At 32.5% G+C, this 27943-nt stretch overlaps 2 protein-coding genes across 2 annotated transcripts in view; both read left to right on the top strand.

The window, feature by feature from the left end:
- Window positions 1-3432, top strand: part of LOC134282469 (multiple epidermal growth factor-like domains protein 10) — a 32171-nt gene extending 28739 nt beyond the window's left edge. Inside the window, exon 20 of the mRNA XM_062764878.1 lies at window positions 3275-3432. Within this exon, the coding sequence (XP_062620862.1) occupies window positions 3275-3432 (158 nt within the window). The remainder of the gene's footprint in view (window positions 1-3274) is intronic.
- Window positions 3433-10694: 7262 nt separating this feature from the next.
- Window positions 10695-20339, top strand: LOC134282468 (multiple epidermal growth factor-like domains protein 10). Its single transcript, XM_062764877.1, has 14 exons — window positions 10695-10755; window positions 11488-11715; window positions 11805-12056; window positions 15291-15431; window positions 16849-16986; window positions 17256-17393; window positions 17600-17737; window positions 17826-17963; window positions 18638-18775; window positions 18964-19070; window positions 19262-19382; window positions 19679-19750; window positions 20130-20151; window positions 20246-20339. Exons 1-14 carry the CDS (start codon window positions 10695-10697, stop codon window positions 20337-20339), a joined length of 1788 nt encoding a protein of 595 aa, XP_062620861.1.
- The last annotated feature ends 7604 nt before the right edge of the window (window positions 20340-27943 follow it).

The raw sequence follows: 27943 nt of genomic DNA, 5'->3' as shown, positions 1-27943 counted from the left end.
AATAGCTCTTTGGACCATGACATACACACGTTGCAACTAGAAATGTGCTATTAAAGTCGGGTATGTTGATTGTAAATATTCTGAAATAATGGCTCTATACCGGTATATATTATAGGCCTAAAGTCTGCCATTCTGAAAGTATATTATCTTTGAGCCCACTAGTAAATTCAAAGTGTCAAACAGCTTTTCACTCCCATCCCTGACACACTCATAAGATTTGTCATAAACAAACAATCTGGTTCTACCAGACCAACTTTTGCTGGTGGTGTTAAATTGGTAAGCCCCCCCCCCCCCACGAAATAGGACTGTCAACTTTAGGCAACTTTTCCTGTGTCCCCCTTTTTTTTTGCTTGTCAATTTTTTTTCTAAGCCCCCCCCCCCACTTTCAAAGACGCTGCAACGTGGCTGTATTGTATCATATAAGATAAACTTCGGACTCAAAATATGAAGCCTCTCATTCGATGGGTCTTAATTTTTTTAAGGTGGGGCTTACTACCTAGAACATTTGTAGTTTGGCTTCTATACCGCTGTTCCCACATTTAAGTATTTTGTGATAAAGGAACAAAAAGAGGGAATCTCATAAGTCCATTTCCAATGGATTCTTTCTAAGATCGATAAAAACTATTAATAAGTATCTATATAAATTTTGTTTTATATTTCAATATCAGAAAAGCGCATGAATTAAAACATGCAGGTATAATATTGACCAAATTAAACACACGCCCTTTTCCAGGAAAAGGATAAAAAAAAATATAGATGAATACATGTAGATCTACGTTCCTAGAAAGTGCAGTAAAAATTAAAAACACATCATAATTTAATGCAAGTTAAGCTTCTCAATGATTAAGACAATCGATCGTTTTTAAATAGGGGGGGGGGGGGGGGTTGTTACTTGAAAATATTTTGACAATCATTCATTCATGATTTATTTTCCCCATAAAAGGGGTTGGTTTCATAATTCCTCTTTCTAGTGAGTCATTGGCCTATCAAACCTTCGAACTGGTATTCAACTGTAAAAGCGTTTAAACAAAATTAAGAAATGCTGAAAGTGAAATTAAATAGTTTGTTCGACTACATGAACCTCTCCAATAAGGGGAGGGGGCTATAATTATGCTCTGTAAATCAATGGACTAGGGAATATACCAGACTGACCGGTTGACATCTTAATTCACCGGCTCGCGCGTCATAGGAACAACCTGAGATCAATACGAACAGGTTCATTTTTGTGAAGTTTTCTTAATTCACAAACAGGAATATTTAATTAAAAACTCATTGAGGACCTTTTTTCATTTTATACACCGCATATGTACCAGATTGATTGATTGAATGTTTTACGCCGAATCGGCAATATTTCAGCTACATATCGGCGACATATGTATCAGAAATGTATTTCAAAAATCATTTAGATGTCATGATTAATAAATTGCAGGGTAGTGAATATGTACATAAAATTATAAGAAAGAGGTCAACATTAAAACGACTTATCTTCAAAATATATATTGATGATGTTGTTCATTAAAGTTATTTTCAAAGAATCAAAATAAAATGAACCATCTTGGTGCAAATCGCACATTAATCGCGGTGTCCTGACAGTTGTTCACATTTTCTCTAATTTGTCCGAACAAATAACTAATTCGTCCGAACGAATTTCTAATTCGTCCGTACAAATAACTAATTTGTCCGAACGAATTTCTAATTCGTCCGAACAAATAACTAATTCGTCCGAACGAATTTCTAATTCGTCCGAACAAATATCTAATTTGTCCGAACAAATATCTAATTCGTCCGAACAAATATCTAATTTGTTCGAACAAATAACCTATTTGTCCGAACAAATTTCTAATTCGTCCGAACAAATTTCTAATTCGTCCGAACAAATTTCTAATTCGTCCGAACGAATTTCTAATTTGTCCGAACGAATATCTAATTCTAATTCGTCCGAACGAATTTCTAATTTGTCCGAACGAATATCTAATTCGTCCGAACAAATAACTAATTCGTCCGAACGAATTTCTAATTTGTCCGAACAAATATAAATATTTTTTTACCTGGCCCTCCAGCAGCGCCGTAGAATTGCGTTGTGTTCTGTTGAAGGAAATATTCTTCTAATATGTTACACGTGCGTGCATGAATTTAATTTGTTTTAATTTTAGTTTACTTTTTATGAGAGCTTCCTACTTCTTTCAAGTAAATATAAATTAATAAAATTGCTTTTATATTCTCAAGTTTTCATTAAACAAATTACACACATTACATTAGTTAAATGCATTTTCTTTTGCTTGTTCTTGTTGCTTAAACCACTTAAGGAAAACAAAACTTAAGTTTCTCAATTCTTTTTGCCAGGATAAATGACAAGAAGTGAAACAAAAGAATGTATAATATTATATAAGTTACAATAAAGTTTGGATAAGGTCATTGATAAAAAATTTCAATTAAGATATGTTACATTGCAACCAAGTACTTATCCAAGCGATTGTATAGATAATGTTAGAATGGTTTGTCCAGCAAGAAGGTAGCGTACAAAAAAGGAGTCAGAAGGCATACTACATGAAAATGATTACATGGCGCATGGAGCACCACCAAAGTAAAAGGCATTTTATTTGAATAACATTGAAATAAAAATTGCCAAAAAAGGACGATTTGTTGAAATTATTGAATTGTCTTTAATTGACTATGGTAAAACTACATGCATGTAATCAAATTTACAATTAACTGAATAAAATTTCAGATTGTATTAAAACAAGTTATTATTAGTATAATGCATACATAGTGGTGCATAAACATGAACAGACATGTGTATTTAAATGACTAAACATATACATGCATGGACTAAATACATTTCATATTAGCATTCTTATGCTGACCTAATGGAGACAATTCATGGAAAAATTATGTTGAGGTTGAACATACGACAAGAACGCAGGAAGATATCATGCAATTTACATGAGAAGCAATATGCTGACCCCATGTACCGTAGCTCACATTAAATGCAGGCAGATTTTAACATACAAATAACATAAGCAGCCATTCGCCGACAACTTGTATTTTAACTCACTTCAAAGCTTGAAAATTTTAACATAGAATTACATAAACAGCAATATGTTGACATCGTGTATCATATATCACAGTCAATGCAGTCATGTGCAGATCTCATGTATCTTAGGTCAAGTAAATACAATTTATTCTCGTTTGAAGATTTTTAGTTCTTATCAGGTAAAGTATGAACTCATAATCTAATTCAGTTCTAATATTGTATGTATACCTTTTCTTTCAGTGCAAAAGGCTCAGAAAAATGACACTAAGAAACATCATGACAATTCCTTACACACAGGAAATCTTTGGGGAAAATATGCCAGTCTTCCTCTATTTTCAAAGTTTAGCAAGGACACTGTTAACAGGCAGACAATAGGACAAGTGTTTGGGAGTGTTTAATAGATAACAAATTTTAAAAGTTTTCAAAGACTGAATATCTGCCAGTATAATGCTGATGGCCTTTTTAATTTACCCTTGGTATATAGAATAATGTTATGGTAAATATAATTTTCTTATAATTATAAAAATGGAGGAAATCCTTCTTGAATAATTTAAAGATCATTATAAGTCAGTGTGTTACCAATTTCCCTGTACAACCCTTACATAAATACCTGACTTCATTTAAAATTCCATCTTTTGTGTAAAATAAGTAAATAAAAAATATAAAGGAGGGAAAAATTTCCTCATCAGATGTAATCTTAAAAATTAATTTTGTCTAATTGTGTGTCACTTTATTCGCACATTTAATTGTCATCTTACATTTAAATTTTTATTGTGAATCATAGGAAAATGATAGCGTAATTCAGAAATACCTGGTTGAAAATTCAAATTTTAGTGAGATACAATTTCCTTAGCATATACACTTCACGGTGTTCAACCTTTTTCCGCATCTTTTAAAGTAGGCAGGTGAAATATTACATATCATTCTCAAAATATTTGTGTTAAGTTTATAGCTGACTTCCTGGTGTATATCAAATATAAAAGTAGAATTTTGTTATCAAAATATCCTAACACTAAGGTAAGATTAAAATTTTAGTCATCTGTATTATTTTATAATTAAACTTTCAATATTGTATCTCTTTACAATTTATAAATATTGCGAGCGATCTATATTTAAACATGTCTTCTTTTATGCGTGCTTCGTGAAAACAGCTTCCGCTTAGTAAATAACATTGTATACTGGCATGTATTTATGCAAATAAGTAAAAAAAAAATGTTTATTCACTACTGTACTTAGTCAAATCTTAGCTGACTTGCTGATATTTAAATTTGCGCCAAATATTTTAAAGAACGAGTGCACTTATGGGCCCCGGTAAAATGTGAAAAAATAAACAATCAAATTAAGCAAAATTTTTCATTCCAAATCATTAACTGATATCTTCACCGTACGATTCAACAAATTTTACCGCTGAAATTCACGAATATACAAAGAACAAAACCATAGAATGTGGCAGGGGTCAGCCGACATTTGTGATTTTTTATAGGAAATAGAGAACGATCATTCATTTCAAAGCTTTAATTTAATATGAGCCTAACTGTGTACAAACTGTGCGAATGACAAAAGACGCATAATACATTTATAAAACTTGTGTGAAAGTAGGAAATTTGTACACGATTAGGCTGGTACTTAGGCTGGTACTTAGAATATAAAAAATTTACAAAAAGTACAATATTTTTCCAATAGCTAGTGAGTGCTATTCACCTGTATGACCCATGTTGAACCTACGTGTGGAATAAATTATTTAAATACTGATAGTGACGTGCGTTCTACTCAGGTAAACTTTCCTCAAAGGGCTCACTATAAAACATCGGCAGGTTTTGTATCATTTAGTCAGTTGTGCCACTTAGAATTTGTATTTGTGTTTAAGATAACGAGAGGGTAAAGAGAGTTTAATGCCATTCATAAAAGTGTCAAAATTTTTTAACATTCTTGCAAGACATTGAAACAGGTAAATCGAAAGCCACCTAAACACTCCTTTTTAATTTCTAATTCAATGAAACTATCGTTGTATTTTTTTTTAAAATGCAAGAAGGATATGGAGATAACGAACAGTATTCAATCTCAAAGTCCATTAAACAATATACAAAATCAGAGCAAAGCAAACACGGACCTCCGAAACATCAGAGGTGGGCTCAGGTGCCATGGAGGAGTGAGCATCCCCTGCCGACCGGTCACACCCGCCGTGTGCTCGTTGTCATGATCAGGAAATAACGGAAAAAATCCGTCGTCAATTCAGTGTATAAATAATGGACTAACAATTGGTATGAAAAACGTCAGTCAGCATTTGACTCAATGATAAATTGTATTTGCTGACAAGGTCATTGTGTCGACCATAGAACTTACGAAATGATGACTTCAAATGAGACTGCTGATATTCTTGTTTCATCAACTTGCCTGTCAATAATTTACCTCGTTTAAGAAATTGTTCATATGCAAGAGTAGATACCAATTTGTTTGATCATAATGACTACAGGCAACTACACAACTTCATTTAATTTTCTAAAACATATTTGGTAAAAAGTAACATATTCCACAAACGCGCCAGACTATGATCCATCATCAGATTGTGTCGATTTAAATATCTGTTCGCCTTGATTTACATAAACGAAACTAAAAGAAGGGTCGGTACGACTTTTCCGGATTTAGGGTATCCATAGGCATTTAAAAATATTTAATGGTTTCAAATACATGCTGTTTTAGGTGATGCTTAACGTGCATTTTAATCAGAAATATACCGTAGTATCTAAGTATTTCCAACATAGAACGATTTAGTAAGATATTCTAATGTAAAATGGTACATAAAAAGGGCCCATTAAGTATTGCTTAAGTGCACTTGTCCTTTGTAAATATATATTCATTATACCGTTTTATCTTCATATACCTGCGAGCTACTACCGTACACTTTGAAGAAACTTTGATATATACACTGAAATGACAAAATAGACATTGATGAGTTGATGATAGAAGCAGCTCAATAGAATTTGTATTAAGATATTCTTTATCTTTATTATTTTTAATTGATCTAGTTTCATGTTTATATCATCTGCTGTAATATACATGTATACTTTTTATGTGTAGTTCGTCATAAAAAAAATTGTGTTTAAAACTTTAATTCTGTCAGAATGAAGAGGATAAATCTCAGAATTATCTACGTCTTCTTGCATGCCACTTGTACCTGTGCATATCGTAAGAAAATTTAATGTTTATTTTCTCTAAAATTTAGTTCTTTCTAGTTGTTCTTTAACTTTCTGGCTTGATATTCATGTAAATACAGATATAGATAAATAAAGATATCATTATATATGGAAAATCCAATAAAAAGAAAAAAAAATTGGTCGGAATGAAATACTTAAAATAAAAAAGAAAAACATAAAAACTTCAATAAAGTTTTACGTGTTTTTCTTCTTTATTTTTTGAGGATATAATCATATATTCATATAAATACCATAGCAACTAAAATTAAAAATTATTTTATTTCAAATGAAGGATGTGGAGATAACGAACAGTATTCAATATCAAAATCCATAACACAATACAAAAAAGGAGCAGAGAAAACATGGACCTCTAAAACATCAGAGGTGGGAACAGGTGCTATGGAGGAGGGAGCATCCCCTGCTGACCGGTCACATCCGCCATGTGATCCTTGCCATGATAGGGAATTAACGGAAAATAATTCGTCAATTCAGTGTATAAATAATGGAATAACAATTAGTATGAAAAATGTCAGTCAACATTTGACTCAATAATAAGTTGTATTTGGTGACAAGGTCATTGTATCGACCAAAGAACTTACAAAATTATGATTTTACATGAGACTGCTGCTATTCATGTTACATCAACTTGTTTGTCAATTATTTACCTCGATTTAGAAAATTTTTAAAACGTAGAGCATGCTGTTGAGTATCGAATCAACTGAGATATATAAACGCCGTATGCAAGTAATGAAGGTATATTGCTGCATAAGTAAGGGAAGTTGACGATAGAGACGTTAAAATCATCACGTTTATCATAGAACATAGTTGTTAGATTACCATTAACGTCTTTTTAAAGTAAAATATCCAAGTATGAAACAGATGTGTCAGACTCTTTGGAATATTTCATCTGAAGCTCATCAGGATATATCTATTGTAGCAATGCCCAATGATTTTTAAGGAGTCAAAAAATTGTCAGTGTTTTATGTCCATTGTGTAAAGTATAACCCACTGATTCCATATCAGCAATCATTTCTAAAAAATCGGGTGAAAATTAAGCTTTTTATAAATGTATTTAAAATGCAGAATTCTTACAGAATTATCCATCTTTCCGAGGAAAATGATTGGAAAGTGTACATCAGCAAATTAAAAGCAGATAATTCAGGAATGCTAGATTAAAACAATTTTAGATATAACTTAGGTACCAGTTACATGTAGTTAACTTTATCTGAAATTTCATAATATTCTGTTGAGAAGAAAATATGACACAGAATGTAAAATGCAAGAGTTGTCTTCCTTTGTTTTCCTAATTTAAACAGAATAGCTTATGTCTCATTATTCGTTTGCTGTGTTGTCATTTAAAGTAATAAACTTATCAATAAAAATCAAAGTATGATTATAAATGAAGTTTTTATTTGACTTTCACTGTTTTCTTCACCAAAGTAAGTCAATCTTGAAATTTATTCTTGTTCACATTGAGATGAAACCTACTTTCGTTTTCGCACACGAAATAGCCTTTGCACGAAATTTAATTATTAAAATGCTTATTAATAAGCATAGTTCAAAAACAAAAATATAACATTGTATCACCTTGACAATGAAGTAAACAGACCGTCAGACGTTCAATTCACAGTGTTTACATATTTTTCAACACGCATGTTTGCTGCCATTCTGGATATGAACGATCCGAATTTGCTCCAGTACCTTAGAAAATTCGTATGGCGAACAAGAACGGTTGAATATTTGCCTGCATGTGATAAGCATTTGTAGTATTTTAACAGAGGAAGCTACTTATGCATGTTTTGACACATTACTCGTCCGTATATGAAAATTAGAGATTTTTTTAATTTTTCAATCTATTTTTAAAACGACTAATCGCGCCATACTTCAAACATTCAGGGTTGGTAATACTAGGGGGCATCTCAAACTTCATAGAAAAGTCATCAAAACGTTTGAAAACACGAGGGAAAGTAGTTTATTAAGCCGTTTTTTTCAAGCTCTTTTCTGATACGGAATCAAAACGAGGCTGAGGAAATCTGAAAAGTTATCTCCCCCTTGCTTGGGCATTGCTATAACTATTGACATAGGAATTGAAATTACCATCGTTAATGAACAATACGTCATCGATATATCTAAATGTCGAGTTGAAGGCCACAGCTCAGCTCAGGTGAGCTTTTCTGATCACATTTTGTCGGTCGTCCGTCCGCCTGTCTGACCGTCCGTCCGTCTGTAAACTTTTCACATTTTCGACTTCTTCTCAAGAACCACTAGGCCAATTTTGACCAAACTTGGTACAAAGCATTCTTGCGTGAAGAGAAATTTAAATTGTTAAAATGAAGGGTCAAGTCTCCTCACAAGGGGAGATAATCAAGAAAAGACCAAAATAGGGTTGGGTCATTAAAAAATCTTCTCCTCAAGAACCACTGGGCAAATAAGGCTTAAACTGATGTGGAGGCACCCTGGGATAGAGTAGATTCTATATTGCTCAAATCATGACCCCGGGGGTTGGGCGGGGCCAAAATGGGGAATCAAAGTTTAACATTGAAATATTTTGGAAAAATCTTTGAAAATCTTCTTCTCAAGAACCACTGGGCAAGAAAAGCTGAAACTGATGTGGAAGCACCCTGGTGTAGTGTAGATTCTAAGTTATTCAAATCATGACCCCCGGGAGTAGGACGGGGTCACAATGTGGAATCAACGTTTTACATAGAAATATATAGGGAAAATCTTTGAAAATCTTCTCAAGAACCACTGGGCCAGAAAAGCTGAAACTCATGTGGTAGCATTGTGGGGTAGCGTATATTCTAAATTGTTCAAATCATGACCCCTGGGGGTTGGGCGGGGCCACAATGGGGATTCAAAGTTTAACATAGAAATATATAGGGAAAATCTTCTTCTCAAGAACCACTGGGCCAGAAAAGTTGAAACTCATGTGGTAGCATTGTTGGGTAGTGTTGATTCTAAATTGTTCAAATCATGAACCAATGCGGAATCAAAATTTTACATAGAAATATATAGGGAAAATCTTTGAAAATCTTCTCAACAACCACTGGGCCAGAAAAGCTGAAACTCATGTGGTAGCTTTGTGGGGTAGCGTAAATTTTAAATTGTTCAAATCATGACCCCTGGGGGTTGGGCGGGGCCACAATGGGGAATCAAAGTTTAACATAGAAATATTTTGGAAAAATCTTTGAAAATCTTCTTCTCAAGAACCACTGGGCAAGAAAAGATGAAACTGATGTGGAAGCATCCTCAGGTGGTGTAGATTCTAAATTGTTCAAATCATGAACCCCGGGGGTAGGGCGGGGCCACAATGGGGAATCAAAGTTTAACATAGAAATATATAGGGAAAATCTTCTTCTCAAGAACCACTGGGCAAGAAAAGTTGAAACTCATGTGGTAGCATTGTTGGGTAGTGTTGATTCTAAATTGTTCAAATCATGAACCAATGCGGAATCAAAATTTTACATAGAAATATATAGGGAAAATCTTTGAAAATCTTCTCAACAACCACTGGGCCAGAAAAGCTGAAACTCATGTGGTAGCATTGTGGGGTAGCGTAGATTTTAAATTGTTCAAATCATGACCCCTGGGGGTTGGGCGGGGCCACAATGGGGAATCAAAGTTTAACATTGAAATATTTTGGAAAAATCTTTGAAAATCTTCTTCTCAAGAACCACTGGGCAAGAAAAGATGAAACTGATGTGGAAGCATCCTCAGGTGGTGTAGATTCTAAATTGTTCAAATCATGAACCCCGGGAGTAGGGCGGGGCCACAATGGGGAATCAAAGTTTAACATAGAAATATATAGGGAAAATCTTTGAAAATCTTCTTCTCAAGAACCACTGGGCCAGAAAAGTTGAAACTCATGTGGTAGCATTGTTGGGTAGTGTTGATTCTAAATTGTTCAAATCATGACCCCTGGGGGTTGGGCGGTGCCACAATGGTGAATCAAAGTCTTACATAGAAATATTTTGGAAAAATCTTTGAAAATCTTCCTCTCAAGAACCACTAGGCCAGAAAAGCTGAAAGTGATGTAGAAGCACCCTGGGGTAGTGAAGATTCTAAATTGTTCAAATCATGACCCCCGGGAGTAGGGCGGGGCCACAATGGGGAATCAAAGATTTACATAGAAATATACAGGAAAAATCTTTGAAAATCTTCTTCTCAAGAACCACTGGGCTAGAAAAGCTGAAACTGATGTGGAAGCACCCTGGGGTAGTGTAGATTCTAAGTTGTTCTAATCATGACCCCGGGGGTAGGGCGAGACCACAATATGTATTACAAGGGGGAAATCTGGTAAAGAACAATATGACAAAAGATTCTCAGGTGAGCGATGTGGCCCATGGGCCTCTTGTTTCTTTTCACGCATAAGATTTTGCACAAATTCTGCTTCATATGAATACAAAAATAGGTCTGCTAATAAGGGAGTGCAATTGCTGCTTATGTGAATTCCAATAGAGTGTTGGATGACCTGGACAAATAATTCAATTAAAGCAATTGATGAGTCTATAGTCAAAAGAGTGAGAGGTCAGTGTCGTATTGTTTTGCACAGTAACTGATTTAAAAGAAAATCACACTGTTTTGATCTACACAATAAAACTACAAAAATGTCTTTTAAGAGGAAACGAACAATATTCAACCTTTATAGTCCATTCAGACAATACAAATCAGCAGAAAAGTAAGCGCAGACATCTTAATTATCAGAGGTAGAATCAAGTGTCATGAAGGATCATACCCTGTATTCATCACCTGCCGACTGAATACATACCCCGGTATGTTCTTTGCTTCTATTCGTGATCAAGAAAAACAGAAAATATCTTCAGACAGTTTAGAGCATATGTAATGGCCTTACAATTTCTACCAACAAGTTCATCAGTATTCGACTTAAGGATAGTTTGAATTTGCAGCCAAGATTATTGAATTGTCCTTTGCAATTTTGAAATGCGAACGTTAAACAAATCTGTCCATATTCTTATTCCATCAAGGTCTCTCGTTTTACAAATTGTTCGTATAAAGAGCCTGCTCTTGCCCATCGAATGAACGAAATAAAGTCAATATGCAGGTGATAACTACATATTTCTACACATGTAATGGAAATTAACAATTAAAATGATGAAGTCACCTCAGTTATCATAAAACTTCTGTACGTTTACATAGAGAGCAACAGTGAAATCAATTTTGCATACGCTTTTTTCTTTTATATATCTTCGCAAAGAATTTAAAATCTTTTAAAATTAAACGTGCATTGTCTTTCGATAGAAAATTTATCATTAGGGAAACCTGCTTGGCAGAAATCCAATTACCCAGGAGCCAGGACATGGGGAGCTGACAAAGCTGTGGATGGGAATTATACTTATCGTGGAGCACTTGGCAATCAGTGTACGATATCAGCAGATTATCAACAGACAGCAGAGTGGAGAGTGGATCTAGAGAGTGTGGTCAGCATCAGTCACATCAACATCTTCTACAGGACGGATAATCGTCCCAGTGTGTAGGATAAACCATATTTTTGTACATATATGAACAATATATAAAAATTGTATACAAGGCAATACAATCGATCGGTTTCATTTCAGGTCCAAGTGGGTACGAAAGCAGATTTGCAGGATTTTTCCTCTACATTTCAAACACGACTTCAAAAGATGATGGTTTCCTTTGTTTCCACGAGATACAGAACGTTAGTGGCACACCTATAGAGGATCAGCGAATCAACTGCTCTCTTAATGGACGTTATGTGATATACTATAATGAACGGAGACCTGACGTGGTTTACCCTGATTACTACTCCACGTACGCATTCAATGAATTGTGTGAATTGGAAGTCTACGGTAAATTGCAGAACCTAACTGCATGTTTTACTGTTCTTTTTCAATAAAAAAAAATGATTAAGAAAACAAAATGTAAATTCTTCCAGAGAGATTAAATGTCCGATCATCTTTCATATATAATCAACTGTTCTGTGTATGGACGTTATGTGATATATTACAATGAAAGGACACCAAATGTGACTTACCGTGATTACTACTCTACGTACGCATTCAATGAATTATGTGAATTGGAAGTATACGGTAAATTGCAGAATATTCATAACTGCATGTTTTAATGTTCTTTTTTAATAAAAGAAAATGTTTAAGAAAACAACTATGTACCAAACAAGTAAGGACATCTTTACTTTGTCAAATCAATTATTTAATGGTTGAATGGTTTTCATGCCATTACCGATAGTTAATTTTTTAGCCCTCTTAACAGATAACATTTAAATAAAACACCCCCCCCCCCTTCCGACCATTTAATCAAAACATGCTATTCCGCCATTTACAACATACATGTACGCAGTCCGATTTCTACCGTGCATTAGGTTTATCAATGTCTTTATCTGAGCGAAATAAATATTCTTGGGCATTTTTAATTGCCTGTTGTTCAGATACTGCGGTCGAATTTTCTCTAACTTGGCGTAGTGTAGTAACTCTTGGACTTCCGGTCAAAAAACTGTTATTTATCTATTGAAACACATAAGCCTGATGAGTCGTTAAATAGTGTACATTTGCATCTGCACTATTTTTTTTTCTTTATTTTGAGAATCTCCAGCATTAGCAATGAAAATGAGTCATTTTGAGGAAATATAGGCATCACATCTGGTAAAGAAAGAAGGATTTTTTCCCGAGATTTTAGTACAATACTTGTGATAAACAGCTACAAAACCTTGAAAACCCAAAATATTGTTAAAAATTTTATTAAAAATGCAAAAATTTGATTTCTGTTAAGAGGGCTAAAAAGCAACTTCTGGTAGAGGAAAGAAGTTCATTCAACCGTTATATAACTGATCTAGCAAAATAAAAAATGTCCTAACTTTTTTGCTATAGTTATAACCCGTATATACTTTTCACCCTAATATTAGAGTGTTGCGTTTTCATTGACGGTGAGTATATATATTGCTCTTTCAAAGAAATATTTAAAAAAAAAAACAAGTTCTACATAAATAAACTGTGTCGTGTGTTTTTATTTTTAATAGATCATGAACTTGAAAATAAATATTAATTTTAGATAGTCCGGAAAAAATATAGTATTAATAAACAGAGATAAAATATAACCATTTGTTTAACAGGATGCCCTGTTCCTGGATATTATGGAGACTACTGTAATCAGTCATGTCCAGTAACATGCCAGGGACAGCAGTGTGACGCCGTGACAGGGCAATGTGTAAAGGGATGCTTATCAGGATATGCTGGTTTGCAATGTAATTATAGTAAGTAATTTCTTCCAATTTGTCGAAAAAATTCCCAAGAAGAAACAAAGAATTTAATTTTTTTTCTAGCCAAGGTAATGGTATTGTCCATTGCAATTTTCTATATGTTACCTTTAAACAAATCTCTTCATATTTATGTTTCATTAAAGTCTTTGACAATAGCATATCTAGATTTAGAAATTGTTTTTATAAAAAGCCTGCATTTCCGTGTCAAAATGACTAGATCAACTCAATACGCAATATGATAATGATATATTACTAAACATGTAAAAAAAATTAAATACCTTTAATATCGGTAATTAAATTGATAAGGTCAACACTGTCATCATAAAAAATCTTAATGTACATATATAGAATAACAGTGAAATTTCATAACACAAAGTAGCTTTTCATTACATATCTTTGCATAAAATTAATAACTCTAATTACTATTTTTAAAATGATAAGTGCATTGTTGTCTTTTAATAGAAAATTTAGCATTACGGAAACCTGCCTGGCAGAGAGCCAATTACTCACAACCCCGGCCATGGGGAGCAGGAAAGGCTGTGGATGGGAAGTATACTGATCGCGGAGCAAATGGTAACCAGTGTACAATATCAGCAGTTGAACAATTGACAGCAGAGTGGAGAGTGGATTTAGGTAGTGTGGTCAGCATCAGTTACATCAACATCTTCTACAGGACGGATAATTATCTTAGTATGTAGTATGAACGTTGTTTTATTTATTTATTACATACTAAGTTATAAATACAGGATTTTTGAATATGCGATATGCCTGAAGTCACAATAGCCGTATCAGCCCTGCAGGTATGATATGGATTTGCTGTGCTGATACGGATCGATGTAACACCCCTAGTAAATTAAACCAACAAAACGGTACTTGTGATCATACACATGTTTTGGGGTTACGTATATCTTAATTTTATTTTTTTGAATGTAAGGATTGTCTAATTGACAAAGAAAAGATTATATTCAAATAACGAATCGGGCACATTTGAAAATGGAGTACATGAAGAAACAAACCCAAACCGTATGACAACAATTAACTGTGTACATGTAAGAAGTCAGTGCATGATTATTTACTAATTTTCTTCTCAACTGAATGTGAACTGTATTTTATTACTAGAAATACCCTCTTTCTTGTCACATCTTGTATCAGCCCTCGACCAATATCAGTCCTCGGGCCTTCGGCGCTCTGGCTGATATTGCTGCCTCGGGCTGATACAGGATGTGATATGGAAAAGGGTATGTATTATTATGTATGTACATCCATGACCAGTATATATAATTTGTTAAAATTAAAATTAAAATCGATCGGTTCCATTTCAGGTCCAAGTGCGTACACTGGCAGATTTGCTGGATTTTTCCTCTTCATTTCAAACACGACTTCAAAAGATGATGGCTACCTTTGTTTCCACGAGATACAGAATGTGAGTGGTACACCTATAGAGGATCAGAGAATCAACTGTTCTGTCTATGGACGTTATGTGATATATTATAATGAAAGGAGACCGAATGTGACTTATCCTAACTATTACTCTCAGTACGCATACAATGAATTGTGTGAATTGGAAGTATATGGTAAATTACAGAACATTACTGCATTTTTTTTTTTATTAAAATGCAAAAGGAATTCAACAAGTGGTTGCAAGCATAATAAAAATTTATGTATTTCACATTTCAAGAAACATAACTTGTAAATTGGTATCCTGAGTTTTTGAGTTACTTTCAATATACTTAATATCTGTGGATAATCTGGACAGATAAAACTATTGATTAACAGAAATTTCAAAAAAATAATACAATTTGTTAAATAGGATGCCATATTCCAGGATATTATGGAGAATTTTGTAATCAAACATGTCCAGTCAATTGCCAGAGACAGCAGTGTGATGTCGTAAATGGTGACTGTGTAAATGGATGTTTACCAGGATATATAGGTCTGAAATGTGGTGATAGTAAGTGATTTCCCTCCATTTGTTAAAAATATTTCCAAAAAGGAATTATAAATATATATATATATATATATATATATATATATATATATATATATATATATATATATATATATATATATATATATATATTTGCAATTTATATGAATGCCCACTCCTCCATGGCACCTGATCCCACCTCTGATGTTTCAGAGGTCCATGTTTGTTCTGCTCCTGGGTCCGCTGTCATAAAACTTTGAGAATTCTTTAAAATAATCCTCAACTCAAATCTTCAGAATTACGAAGCTGAGAATTTGATAATAAAAGAGTTTAAGGTATTTTTTATTTTTCTCAACTTTTTTATGACGGCCGCTGAGTCTGAGAATTCTGGATTTGAGAAAATCCTCAGACTTGAGAGCATTCTCAGACTTAAGCATATTTTATAACAACGGACCCTGTTTTTTATTCCTTTATGGACTATGATATTGAATACTGTTCGTTATTTCCTTCATTTAATAAGTAAAACACTGAAGAGTCAGTAGGTTATTTTATTTTAATCACCTCAGATCTGAGTTGGAGGGGATATAGAAACGCGTTTATGTGTATTTTTGCGTATGTGTTAGTTTGTCTATAGGCAAAACAGAAGTTGTGTAATTTCTATTAGACTCGACTTCAAATAATGTCTAAAAAAGCTTTTTCTACGACAATTAAGTGTTATATTATTATAAGAAAATGCTTTCGGATCATTTCGTTCAACATACTCTTTCTTGTTTCCTTGTTTGTTATATACCTCAATACAAAGACAAAACAAAAAGATGATACTGTATATAAAATAATTGAATATACCATGATTATTTACATTTTAAGAATGGCAGCTAATAGCGAAGATTACAGTTTTTCATATGCAAGCCAAAACTTAAGTCAAACTTCAAGATCATATTTTTATTTATTAGAGAAATGCCTTTTCACAAAGTATAACCTTGTGAAATACAAAAGTCCTGATTCTAACTGTTTAAAAATTATGTCCAAGGTTAAAGTTTTTTAGGAATTGGGTCAAAATTTGAGTTCAATGTTAAAAATATTTAAAACTATTGAAAAGTTGTGTCACAATGAATGCACATGTTAAGTATGAAAGCTTTAGATCAAAATGTTACAAAGTTATAGCCAAGGTTAAGTATTTTTTAAGTGGGTTCAACCCTAAGATCAAGGTAAAAGGGTTTCATTTGGTGGTGTCCGAAGAAAGGTCTTGTCACAAGGAATGAACTTGTGAAAAATTAAAATCATAGCACCACAAAGTAAAATGTTACGGACAGCGTTTAAGTTTCATTTTTGTAGACAAACTGACAAACATACAGACGCTCAGACGGAAACATTAAAAAAAAACTTTATACCCAAAGATCTTCGATTACGGGTTTTTAAAATATCTTCCATTAATTTTCAGAATGTGGCGGAGGAACATATGGTGTTAACTGCACTCAGTCCTGTGGTCACTGCTTAAACAATGAACAGTGTCATCATATCAACGGTACTTGTTTACAGGGTTGTTCTCCTGGATACAAGGGACCGGGCTGCAAAGCTAGTAATTATCAATCTATATTAAATTGATTTTGATAAAGAATATGAAAAGAATATGAAAAAGCCTATATAGGATTCTACAACGTATACATATACATAATTGTTTCATCACTTCTATACTGTATATCACAATGAAATCATATAACTTAATTATATTTCAATTTTGCAAAATAAAACAGAAAAATGTTCAATAGAAGAATATCAACTTATAAACAAATACAGACAAAATGATATCGATATCATAATGGTTTATAAAACTTTTAAAATATCTAGAATGTGATAGTGGGATGTATGGTATTAACTGCAATCAAGTATGTGGTCATTGCATTAATTATGAACAATGTCATCATATCAACGGTAGTTGTTTACAAGGATGTTCTCAAGGATATAAGGGATCTCTCTGCAATTCTGGTAAATTATTAGCATCCTTGCTTCTTTCTGCAATTCTGGTATGGTATTAACGTCTTTGCTTGTTCTTTGAACATTGTAAATATATTATTGGCATATTCAGATATTAACTTCGAAATACATTCTTTTTTTAATTTTCTATTTTGATACAAATGAAAACAAATACATGTAGTAAGGAATAGTAAGGAAAATTTCTGAATTCAAAATAGCTTGTGATGATGGCTTGTATGGGGAAAACTGCAACCAAAGCTGTGGACATTGTATTAACAATATTCAGTGTAACCACGTTAATGGTTTATGTTATGAAGGATGCTCCGTAGGATTCAAAGGATTACTTTGCGACAACGGTATCCTATTTTCAATTCCATGTCAATTATTTCGAATCTTTAATATATGTTCATATTATGGTTTCTTCCCAAACCTTTGTATATTCAGCATGTGACGGTGGAATGTATGGCGTTAATTGCAATCGAGTATGTGGTCATTGTCTGAACAATGAGCAGTGCCATCATATCAACGGCACCTGTTTACAAGGATGTTCAAAAGGATACAGGAGAACCCTCTGCAAAATTGGTATTTTTTTTGTAGTGATGGGGGTTGGGCGTGAAGAATCCGTGTGTAGGTTTGTTTATGGCATCTAAATCTAGAACAATAACATGCACAACTAACAAAGATATCACAAACTTATTTAAATTTGTTTACATCTTCTGAATTTCAATTCTCTTTACTTATTTATTCGTGATCTCTCATATTACATGTAGATATTCAACTTTTATTTGTCATTTACTTCCCTGGATTTGCAAAATTTAGTAGTTATACACAATTAAAATACTTATTAATGATAATAAATTATTGTTTTTTAAGCTTTAAGGAGGCGGGGGGGGGGGGGGGGTCATCAAATTAACCACCAGATTTAACTAATTTTTTTAGATACGGTATCTTAAGCTGTCAATCATCATTTGGCAAAGGAAAAATTCGTACATTTTAGTTTTAAAATTTGATCGTTTTTGTATATCTTAATATGGAGCTCTTCTTCTAAAGGAGATCGAAATAGTCTGAAAATGGCTGCAACCCTCCAGCTTCTTTAGATTATAGAGCTGTTATTTTCAATATTGTGTGTGTAATAGAAAACAAGTTTTTTGGAAGATTAGTTGAAACTAAACATAGATTTTTCCCCTAGAAAAGTTAGATTAACATGTTTGTACTAAAAAAACAGAATAGGATATCAGTAATGATATTTTTAATAGCGTGTGAAGTTGGAAAGTATGGCTATAACTGCAATGAAAGCTGTAGACACTGTATGCACAATACCACGTGTAACCACGTCAACGGTACATGTCAAGAAGGATGTTCTGTGGGATACCACGGGCCTCTTTGTACAAATGGTATGAAAAATACGTTTCATTTTGTAATGTTTGTTTATTTGAAAGTTTTTTTTTTTATTCAATTTCATCTTTTATGCCAGGAGAATTATTATCTTTTTTGTGTGCTCTATCATGAAAAACTTCATTATGTACTTCTTTGATACACGGGTTGAACGTTAATGTCCTTCAACCTGTTAATTGTTTTGTAGTTTGCAGTCGATCGCACTGGGGAGTCAATTGTAAAGAGACCTGTAGTACAGAGTGTGTCAGCCAGACTTGTCATCACGAGTCAGGACATTGTCTATTAAACGCACAGGTAATGTAACTAATAAAACATACGAAGGACAAAGCCTCTTAAAAAAAAGATTTGAAACAGGTGATGAAATAATCAAATCTATTTTATTTGTAGTTGAAACCAATTTCATTTTGTGATAAACTATAAATACATAATTATGTCGCAAATGTTCTATATTTAAATTGTAGTCCTTTTTGTCCAAATTTTTGCAGGCACAGTTTTCCAACACATGTAAGAATGACTATACAATTACCATTACCAGTGTTGTTGTCTGTATTTTAATTGTGTTGATGAGCAGTCTCCTAAATTTTGTCATCTGGAGGAAAATGCAGCGTACGTAAATGTTTTATTCTATCATTGTCATTTATGTGTCTTTTAAACTGCTCCGAAAAAGCCAATTTAAACTTAACATTTCCAAAAAAAAAAAATAAAGAAAGAAAAGAAAAAAACAGATTCCTGTTCTTTTAAGAAAAAAGTAATACTTTTTAACATATCATATAATAGGAAGACATTAATCAATAGACTCAGTGCTTTTACAGAATCCGTTAAAAATGGTACACGATAAGACATCTTCTTTTTTTTTAAAAAATAATCCTTCTGTATCAATGTATTCAACTTTTTTTTTACAGAAAAAGGGGCGGTTTTAGACACCCCAAATGACAAAGACTATTACAACGAATTCCCATCTGTTCGTATAGGAGGTATGATAAAATATACACATGTAAAGGGCATTTTGATCATATTAACACTGTAATATGAACAAAGTTAACGATGAAATTCAATGGTGTTCAATTCGATGTCTACAATATTAGTTGAAGTATCCAATCAATACCACTGTATTTTGAAATCATCTTCTTAAAAGATTAAAGCTAATGCTATGTTTAAAAAAAACTCCATTTCATTCATTCTTGAGTAAGAATTATATAATTGGTCTGCAAATGATGACGACTGTTGGGAAAATGTTAAAGAACTACAAAGTGTAAAGCTGTTGTTAACAAATGAAATGTCGATCACATAACATGTGAAAAAAAAGGGACACTTTATCAGGAAGGTAGTAATTTTTAAGCTTATAATTTTCAGATAAACAGAGTGGGCAAGATATGTATGTATTGTCTTATTCACTTATATATTGAACTTTTTCACTTTACTTAAAACCTTTTCCAGGATTGATTTCTAAATATTTTTTACTCTGACAGGAATATTTCCCCTTATGCAGAACTAACAGAACTTGACCACACCAACACTTATGAACAAATTCATCGACATGTAAAAGCAGACGAGAAAATGTAGATGGTGGCGTTCATTTCTTATTGAGAAGACATCTGTCAAATACTCTCAGCTTTGATAGGCATTTTTTATCTTTCTTCACATATCCCAACCATAATCTCCTTCTACACCATGTTGTGGAGAAGAGATTGCTGATATCCATGTGTTTACGTATAAGCTTGTACTCAACATTGATATAAAACCATTCCACATGTACCCTAAATTATGATAGTATTGTTCTCCCGCCTACCTCCAAGTCAATTTTCAAAAGTTAACATGTTCGATGATTTTTTTTACTTTTTATAGATAATTATATGGATTTTCATAAACAATTATTTATTTGGGAAAACTAAGAGAGATAACTCTATAATTTTGGTAAAACTTGTGTTTTTCACTATGGAAATCAATGGAAAACGGAAAATATTTTTAAAACATCTCCCCCCCCCCGTGTCACAAAAATTCTTTTTAGAGGTAATATGGAATGGTATTTAACAAATTCATACCAAACCTTTTTGTGAGACACGGGGGGGGGGGACATATGTTTATTGACAAAAAACGATAAAAATGCTTATTTTCTACCAATTTCAAAGCGATATACAACTGAAACATTATATTCTATTGAATTATATATTTATGTTTTATTTATTTGCCTAAAACATAAGAAAAGATATAAGGAACATTTAATCATATCCAAGACTATTTCAAAATACGGTGATGCTTGAAACTCCGATTTCAATGGAAAATATCGTCTACCCCCCTTTTTTCAAGAGCTGGATTTATGGATAATTTACTGTTAAGCGCTGGTATTAGGACGACTTATCAATTACCATTAAACTGTTCTTTGTATTAAACAAAGATTTTATGGCCAAATTGCTATTCATATTGAATAAATTGGTTCCAAAATGTAGGCGGGAATCGAGAGTTAGCGTGCGTGTTTCTTTGAATATTTCTTTAAATGTATTCTGTGTCAAATTTATTTACTAATTGGACTTTTGTACACCTCTCAACGGAATTCTATAACAACACATTATTGAGGAAGGAGATTATAGTAATGCTAATGTTCAAAGGTTTTAACTTTACGTTGTCCACAATTATTATAATTGTTTTCTACCTCAGCCTATGATGAGCCAGAAAAATTTAATTACTACAAACTGCATATCATTTTTTTTCAATTTTGTATCTATAAAGTATGCATTCAAGATCTAAACACATATTTGAAGGGAATATTTTTCTCTGATTTTAGTACAAAAGAGAAAAGTAATATGTTGTTTCAGCTTTACAAACATTCTCTATATTATAATATGCAAAACATTATTTTTTCTTAATTTTTTTTTTTCAAATTATGAATTTGAGACGCGTTGAAATGTCAGATATCCTTTCACTTTTTTGAATTAATATTTATTAATAAAATTTAATAAAAAGTACTTTCTAAAGGTTCTGTTGTATTTCTCAAATTTTCTACGACTTAAGTAAACTTAAATACCACCATATGGCATGGAAACAGAAAGAGTGTGCAATAATATTTTGCATCTGCAATATTTAGTTCCTGAGATAACTGTGACGGATATTTGGTATAGAGAGATGCGGGGAGTAAGTGGAAGTTGACATCGGATGATTTGCAATGATTCCTATGATTTAATATGCGCAAAAAAGAGTGTGTTCAAATTTTTAAACATTTGTATTAAGTACATGCTTAGAAAACTGCTACAGAACTTTAGAAAGGACATCCACACGGATAAACATAAAGTTGATATGGGGTTTGTACAAAAATGAAACCCACCAAATGACATACTTAAGCAAGGACTGTGCTTAAATTTTAAACATTTAAAAAAAAAAGTAATTACAAAAAAAACTAAAAAGCGATGAAAAATTGTTTTGAACAGTCGCATTAAAATACAGACAGGCATGCTAGGCATTTTTTAATCTTACTTGTGAATATTCAGAATTGTGGACCTTCAAAATAGTGGATGGTCGGATTTTTTAGGCCGTTGGACAAATGGATCATCGGACTAGAGGGGATATCCAGAGACCTGAACATAATACATCTATTAACAGAAAAAATCTTTCTTCATGTCATGTGAAAAAAGGTTACACGTTTTTACATTTTATTTTTACATGACAGCTTTAGTTTAATAACTTTTAATGGTTTGTACTGACAATACTTCAACTTATTTTGAATATTCATAAACATGATATACAATCTTAAGATAAAAAGCTATTAGTCAGAAAGTTTCGCGACTTCCCCCTCCACAATAAGTCTATTGCAATGAGCGTAATGTCATTTCCAATTTAAACTTAGACAGGTGTACTAGTTTAAACAAGAGATAATATTCGCAATGCATGTACAAGGAATATTTTACCAGATTTTCTAAAGTGTATTCGTATCAAAGTGCATATAAAAGAAATATTTTAATGTTGGAAAAGAATATTCCACACTATTTATTTTGAGATTTTGCATTTTGAGTAAACAAGCAAAAATTACAGAGGAAGGTTACTTATACTGTAAAACCACATTGTTTGAGTGGATGCTACAAGAAGAAGGTACGGTATGGGCTTTATTGTGCCCTAAAAATTTCATGTTCTTAAAAATTTATGAAATGGACTTTTACAAAAGCTGAGTAGATAAATATGATAAGTCATTAAAGAATATGGCATGAAGGATAACCTTTCTGGAAATATGACGTCACTTATTTGGTATATTTCTAAATTAAATGCAGAATTACTTCAGAATGACTCATTTAAAGCTGAAGGTATCTTGCTGCATAATTAAGGAAAATGGATGATTGTAAAGTTAAAGTGAATAAATTTTTCATAACGCTTGTTTATTAGGTTACCAAGTCTTTCTTTTTCAAGTAAAATATCCAAATATGAAACAGATGTGTTAGACTCTGTGGTATCTTTTCTAGAGACAAAGGTTTGTACATGTAATTAACTAATAAAGATAATTTGAAGCTTTGAATGAATAAAAATTTCACATTAGTATATGTCAGAATAGTAAAACCGATCTAGCTACACCAGCGGCAATTTAGTTGAAAAGAACCGGATTCACTTGAGGTTTACATTCACTTTGTATTCTGACGTTTAATAATTCCTTTGTTTTTAACCAACGTGCAAAAATATACTCACATGCATCATTCATCTATACTGGGTAGCATATTTATTGATAGCCATAATGATATTGAGATCATAAACGGTGATCGATTTTATAAATCATTTACAGGGTAAAATTACAGAAGGCTTTGAACACAAGAAATACATTAAGTATAAAGAACCTAGGAGAAGTAATAGAATATTTAGAGATAACGAACTGTATTCAAGCGCAAAAGACTATCAAACAATCTAAAATATCGGTAGTGTGATCAGGTGCCATGGAGGACATGGGCATCTCCTGCCAATCGGTCAGACCCGGCGTTTGCTTCTTTTCGACATATAACGGTAAAATTTGTCGACAATTCAGTGTGTAAAAATAGCCAAACAATTAGTATAAAAACGTCATTAGGCATATGAATGACATATATTGTATTTACTGACAAGTTCATTGTATCGACCATAGAACATACGAAATGATCATATGGAGAAATAGTGTTCATTCTGCTCATTTGCATATCAGCCATTTAGGAACTATAATGGCGGCCGATTTCATGAAGGTTTATAGAGAGAAAATACAAAAAAAAGCAATTTTTAATATCCTTTCCGATGAAGTTCTTCCGCCAATGGTTTGATTCTACCTTATATTTTCTTCCGGAAATGACAAGATTGTAAAAACCAAAGTGAAAGCCTTTTCAATTTAAAAATTCGAAGCGAGAGTGAATTGTTTTAATGAAGGAAGGAGTACAGAAATGGTGTTTTTATCATTTTTGATGATGAAATGTAAGAGTTTATTGCAAGTTGATAGAGTTCCTCCGCCGATTTAAAGGTACATAAGGGGGCCTATTTTTATAAAATACACACGATTTACTATTCCATCACGCAGCATTGTTAAGGCTTGAAAAAGGGGGCGGGGCCTAATTTATACGGGAAAAGTTTACTGTGACGTCACACAAAAACATAACTGTTAATGCATTTCTCATAATACGTGAAAATGAAACAATTTGCAACTTTAAACTATATTAGCATAATAAACAATAAAATAACTTATCAATGCATTAAAAATGTTGCTAGTTAAATCCCACGTAGCTGGGTATAAACATGGTACTGATCGCGATGAACTTGTAAACATGACGTCATATTGGTAAACATGACGTATTTCATGTGCTGTGAGAGGCAGATTGAGGAATTTTTTAACAATGAAAAATGCGTCTTATTATTAAACGGAATATTATTTACAGGTTTTAAACAGTCGATTAATACCAAAGAATATCCTTTGTTTAGTGCGATTATTAATTAACTACCAAGAGAATGTATTTTGTTAATTATGTCGTGTTTTTATGTACAGGTTACTTATATTTTACATCGAGATGCCTCATAAAATCGTACTTTCGCAAGGGCATACACTACATAGATATGAACTATTTTTTGAATATAGATAAAGGGTATTTTCCTTAACTTGAAAAGTGCTGCTGCTTTCTTTAAATCGAGGGCGTGATTTTATAAGTACACAATATATTTGGTAAAAGTCAAACATATTTCGACATTGGCCTATTCACTTTAAGATTAAACTATTAAAACGCGAATTCTATTCCAAGCAGCAGCACTTTTCAGATACTTCAAAGTATGCAGAAACAATTAATAGTTTAAACTTTTTATTTCAACTAGGGTATGCCCTTGCGATATTGAAATTTGTTAATGACCTACATTCAGTACACGAACTATGCATTCATCACATGACTGTCCATTGATGGGACTAAATTTCATACAGTACAGAGTGGGTTATACTATGCTATTTCCATAAGTATTAAAGTTCTGTAATAATAAAACAGCTTAATTAAGATAAATTCAATTTTTAAACAATCCCCCTTTTTTGCACGTCTATTTTCCGTTGATTTCACATAGTAGGCCTTAACAGTGCTGCGCAGGAGTTACGACCGCCTTTCTAATTTGAAGACGGTAATTTCCTACATTATGATGTCCTAAATAATATACGGACAATGATATTCTGAGTCGTCAGGTGTTAATCGAACAAAATTCTAGCTGTGTAACTATATTGGACACAGGATGAAAAGCCAGGTTTCCCAAATTTGGAAACCCGATGGAAACATATGGGAATCGTGACATCAGTAGTTTCCATATAGTTTTCATTTTATGGAAACCACATAGTGGTTTCCACATAGATTCCCGACATGGAAACAATCAACCTGTGGTTTCCCGTAAGTTTCCCAAGATAGGAAACCATGGAAACATACCCCGCTGGTTTCCACAGAGATTCCCGACATGGAAACAATCAACCTGTGGTTTCCCGTTAGTTTCCCAAGATAGAAACCATGGAAACATGCCCCGGTGGTTTCCATGTAGATTACCGATATGGAAACAACCAACCTGTGGTTTCCCGTAAATTTCTTAAGATAGGAAACCATGTAAACAAGCCTCAGTGGTTTCCATACAGATTCCCGACATGGAAGCCACCAATGTGTAGTTTTCTTCATGTTTCCCAGGCAGGGAAACTTTGAAAGTATATCTCAATACTAACCCACCTACCTTTTATTTTACAAAAAGTTAAATATTTAATTACATGTATGTTACCATATTTTTACCAATTATAGAAATATTTCAAAAGTGTTTACATGCTGTATCAAAATAAGTTACTTCAAACAGTTAAAATAACTAGATGTGTATTTCTGTGTGATTAATTTAATATTTCAGCACCGTGAACGCAATTCAATTTTAGTTTAATTTTATTTAACTGAATTAATTTAATTTAATTTAATTTTGAATTTGATTTATCACATAAGTTTTGGTAAACTCGTATAGAATGCGTGAAGTGGAATAGAAAAAAGTAAGTGCATGCAGTTATGTAGAAATCAATCATTTCCGATCCCACTTTCTTGAAGCTGTCTATGATGAATGTTCCTTTGAAAAAATGGAAGAGCTACATGTACATTGTAAGGAAGGGTACATTTAATGAAATTATTTACAGAAAATGTTTACTAAAAAGATCGATTAAAAAGTAAATAAAGAAATATGTCAAGTTACGATTACTGATTAAGGACAGGTCAATAAAATAACTAAATTTTTTTCCAATATTTTGCAATTGACATTGAAGAATTATTTTTACATAATTACATGTATTCACAAGACATCAAGGTACCTTACCAAGTATATGTGTTAGATACCAGAGGTTGGCATTTCTTATATATCGGGGTAATCCGTCAGGAAAAAAATACTTCAGTTGGTTTGTCAAAATTACATTTTTAGTGTTTCAAGTTTTTAAATACAAGTTTAGAAAGTGATAAAGATTTTGTTTTAATTAATTAATATATTAATATAAACTGGTCAGATAAGAATCATTCATCGAATTGACTGGGGTTGAGTATTATCATACTAGTATTTTACTATTAATAGTGAATATTGTTTGTTTTTTTTTAATTCATTAAATTATTATTTTTATTATTGGGGATGGGTGGGTTGCTTTTCATTTTTTCCTTGAGAAGCCCCCCCCCCCCCAAAAAAAAATGCTTTGAAAAAGTCACTATGGTCGGCCTGTGTAATTAGGGACACCTGTCCTCACGTGCCATTTCAGGTGGAGACACGTGCCGCGAAGACACCTGTCACTGTGTTTTTTTTGTATATTCTATGTGAATTGAGACGGTTTTGTACGTAAAGGGAACAATGGGCTGTTGTCGAGCATGTACACACACAGTCTCCGACCGAAAATTCTTTTAAATTAAGATAATGATTCGTGTTTCTTTTATTATTTAAAAAATTGTATATTCCATAAATAAAGTTATACAAGAGAACATATTTATAAAATAACCTACATTTAAGAAGTTCAATGAAAGAACAAACTATTTAGAATTTTTATTTCAATTTTCATTACTGATTTAAAATAAAACTATCCTCTTTAGAAATTAAATAATTTTCTATAGGTATTGAATAGATCTTAATTCTCGTCGTGTATAATTATATTAAATCAGAATGACGTTAATAGATCAATGTGAAATCAAAACTGTATTTAATATTGTTGATGGGTTTTTGTGTGAAATTTGTAATCTAACGTACTACAAAGACATTTATTAGATAAATGTTTATAATATAATTCATCACATAAAACGTTTTTTTCTTTCCTTTTTTTTGTTTAAATATGTACGCAGATCCCCGTGTAGTAAACGCCTGCACTTTTCGCATGAAATTACAATGTAGGGTCCTAAATGCACATACATTATATTCAACAAACTTTAAAATTTTCAGCCATTTTTTTTCTCCAAAGGCCATTGCTCTAGATAAAGAAAAGTTTATATATATATATAATATTTTCCATGATTTAATTTGTTTTCCTTAAGAACAATGGCTTTTAAAGTAGTACTTGCTAAGGCAATCTATTAAAAGAATTAATTGAAATGTATAATTAATTCATTGTATAATTGTCACGATTGTATTTTTGTGCAGTTTTTGTTGATTTCATTCTATAAAGGTATGAAGTTTGTCAATACTTCAACAAACATTTCTTTATCTATGTTGTACACTACCTTATT

Source organism: Saccostrea cucullata, unplaced genomic scaffold (genome assembly GCF_032062105.1).
Source record: "Saccostrea cucullata isolate Sc308-1 unplaced genomic scaffold, CSIRO_AGI_Scuc_v1 ctg1137, whole genome shotgun sequence".
NCBI classification, from domain to species: domain Eukaryota; kingdom Metazoa; phylum Mollusca; class Bivalvia; order Ostreida; family Ostreidae; genus Saccostrea; species Saccostrea cuccullata.
Note: the sequence above shows the minus strand (reverse complement) of the source record. Positions and strands in the feature narration are given on the sequence as shown.

Bases quoted from the DNA above. Each gene is read 5' to 3' on its own strand.
- LOC134282468 (XM_062764877.1), top strand. From the start codon at position 10,695: ATGACCTGGACAAATAATTCAATTAAAGCAATTGATGAGTCTATAGTC. The intron at 17,738-17,825 runs GTATCCTATTTT...TTGTATATTCAG, and splicing joins AGGATTACTTTGCGACAACG to CATGTGACGGTGGAATGTAT. The intron at 17,964-18,637 runs GTATTTTTTTTG...TATTTTTAATAG, and splicing joins GAGAACCCTCTGCAAAATTG to CGTGTGAAGTTGGAAAGTAT.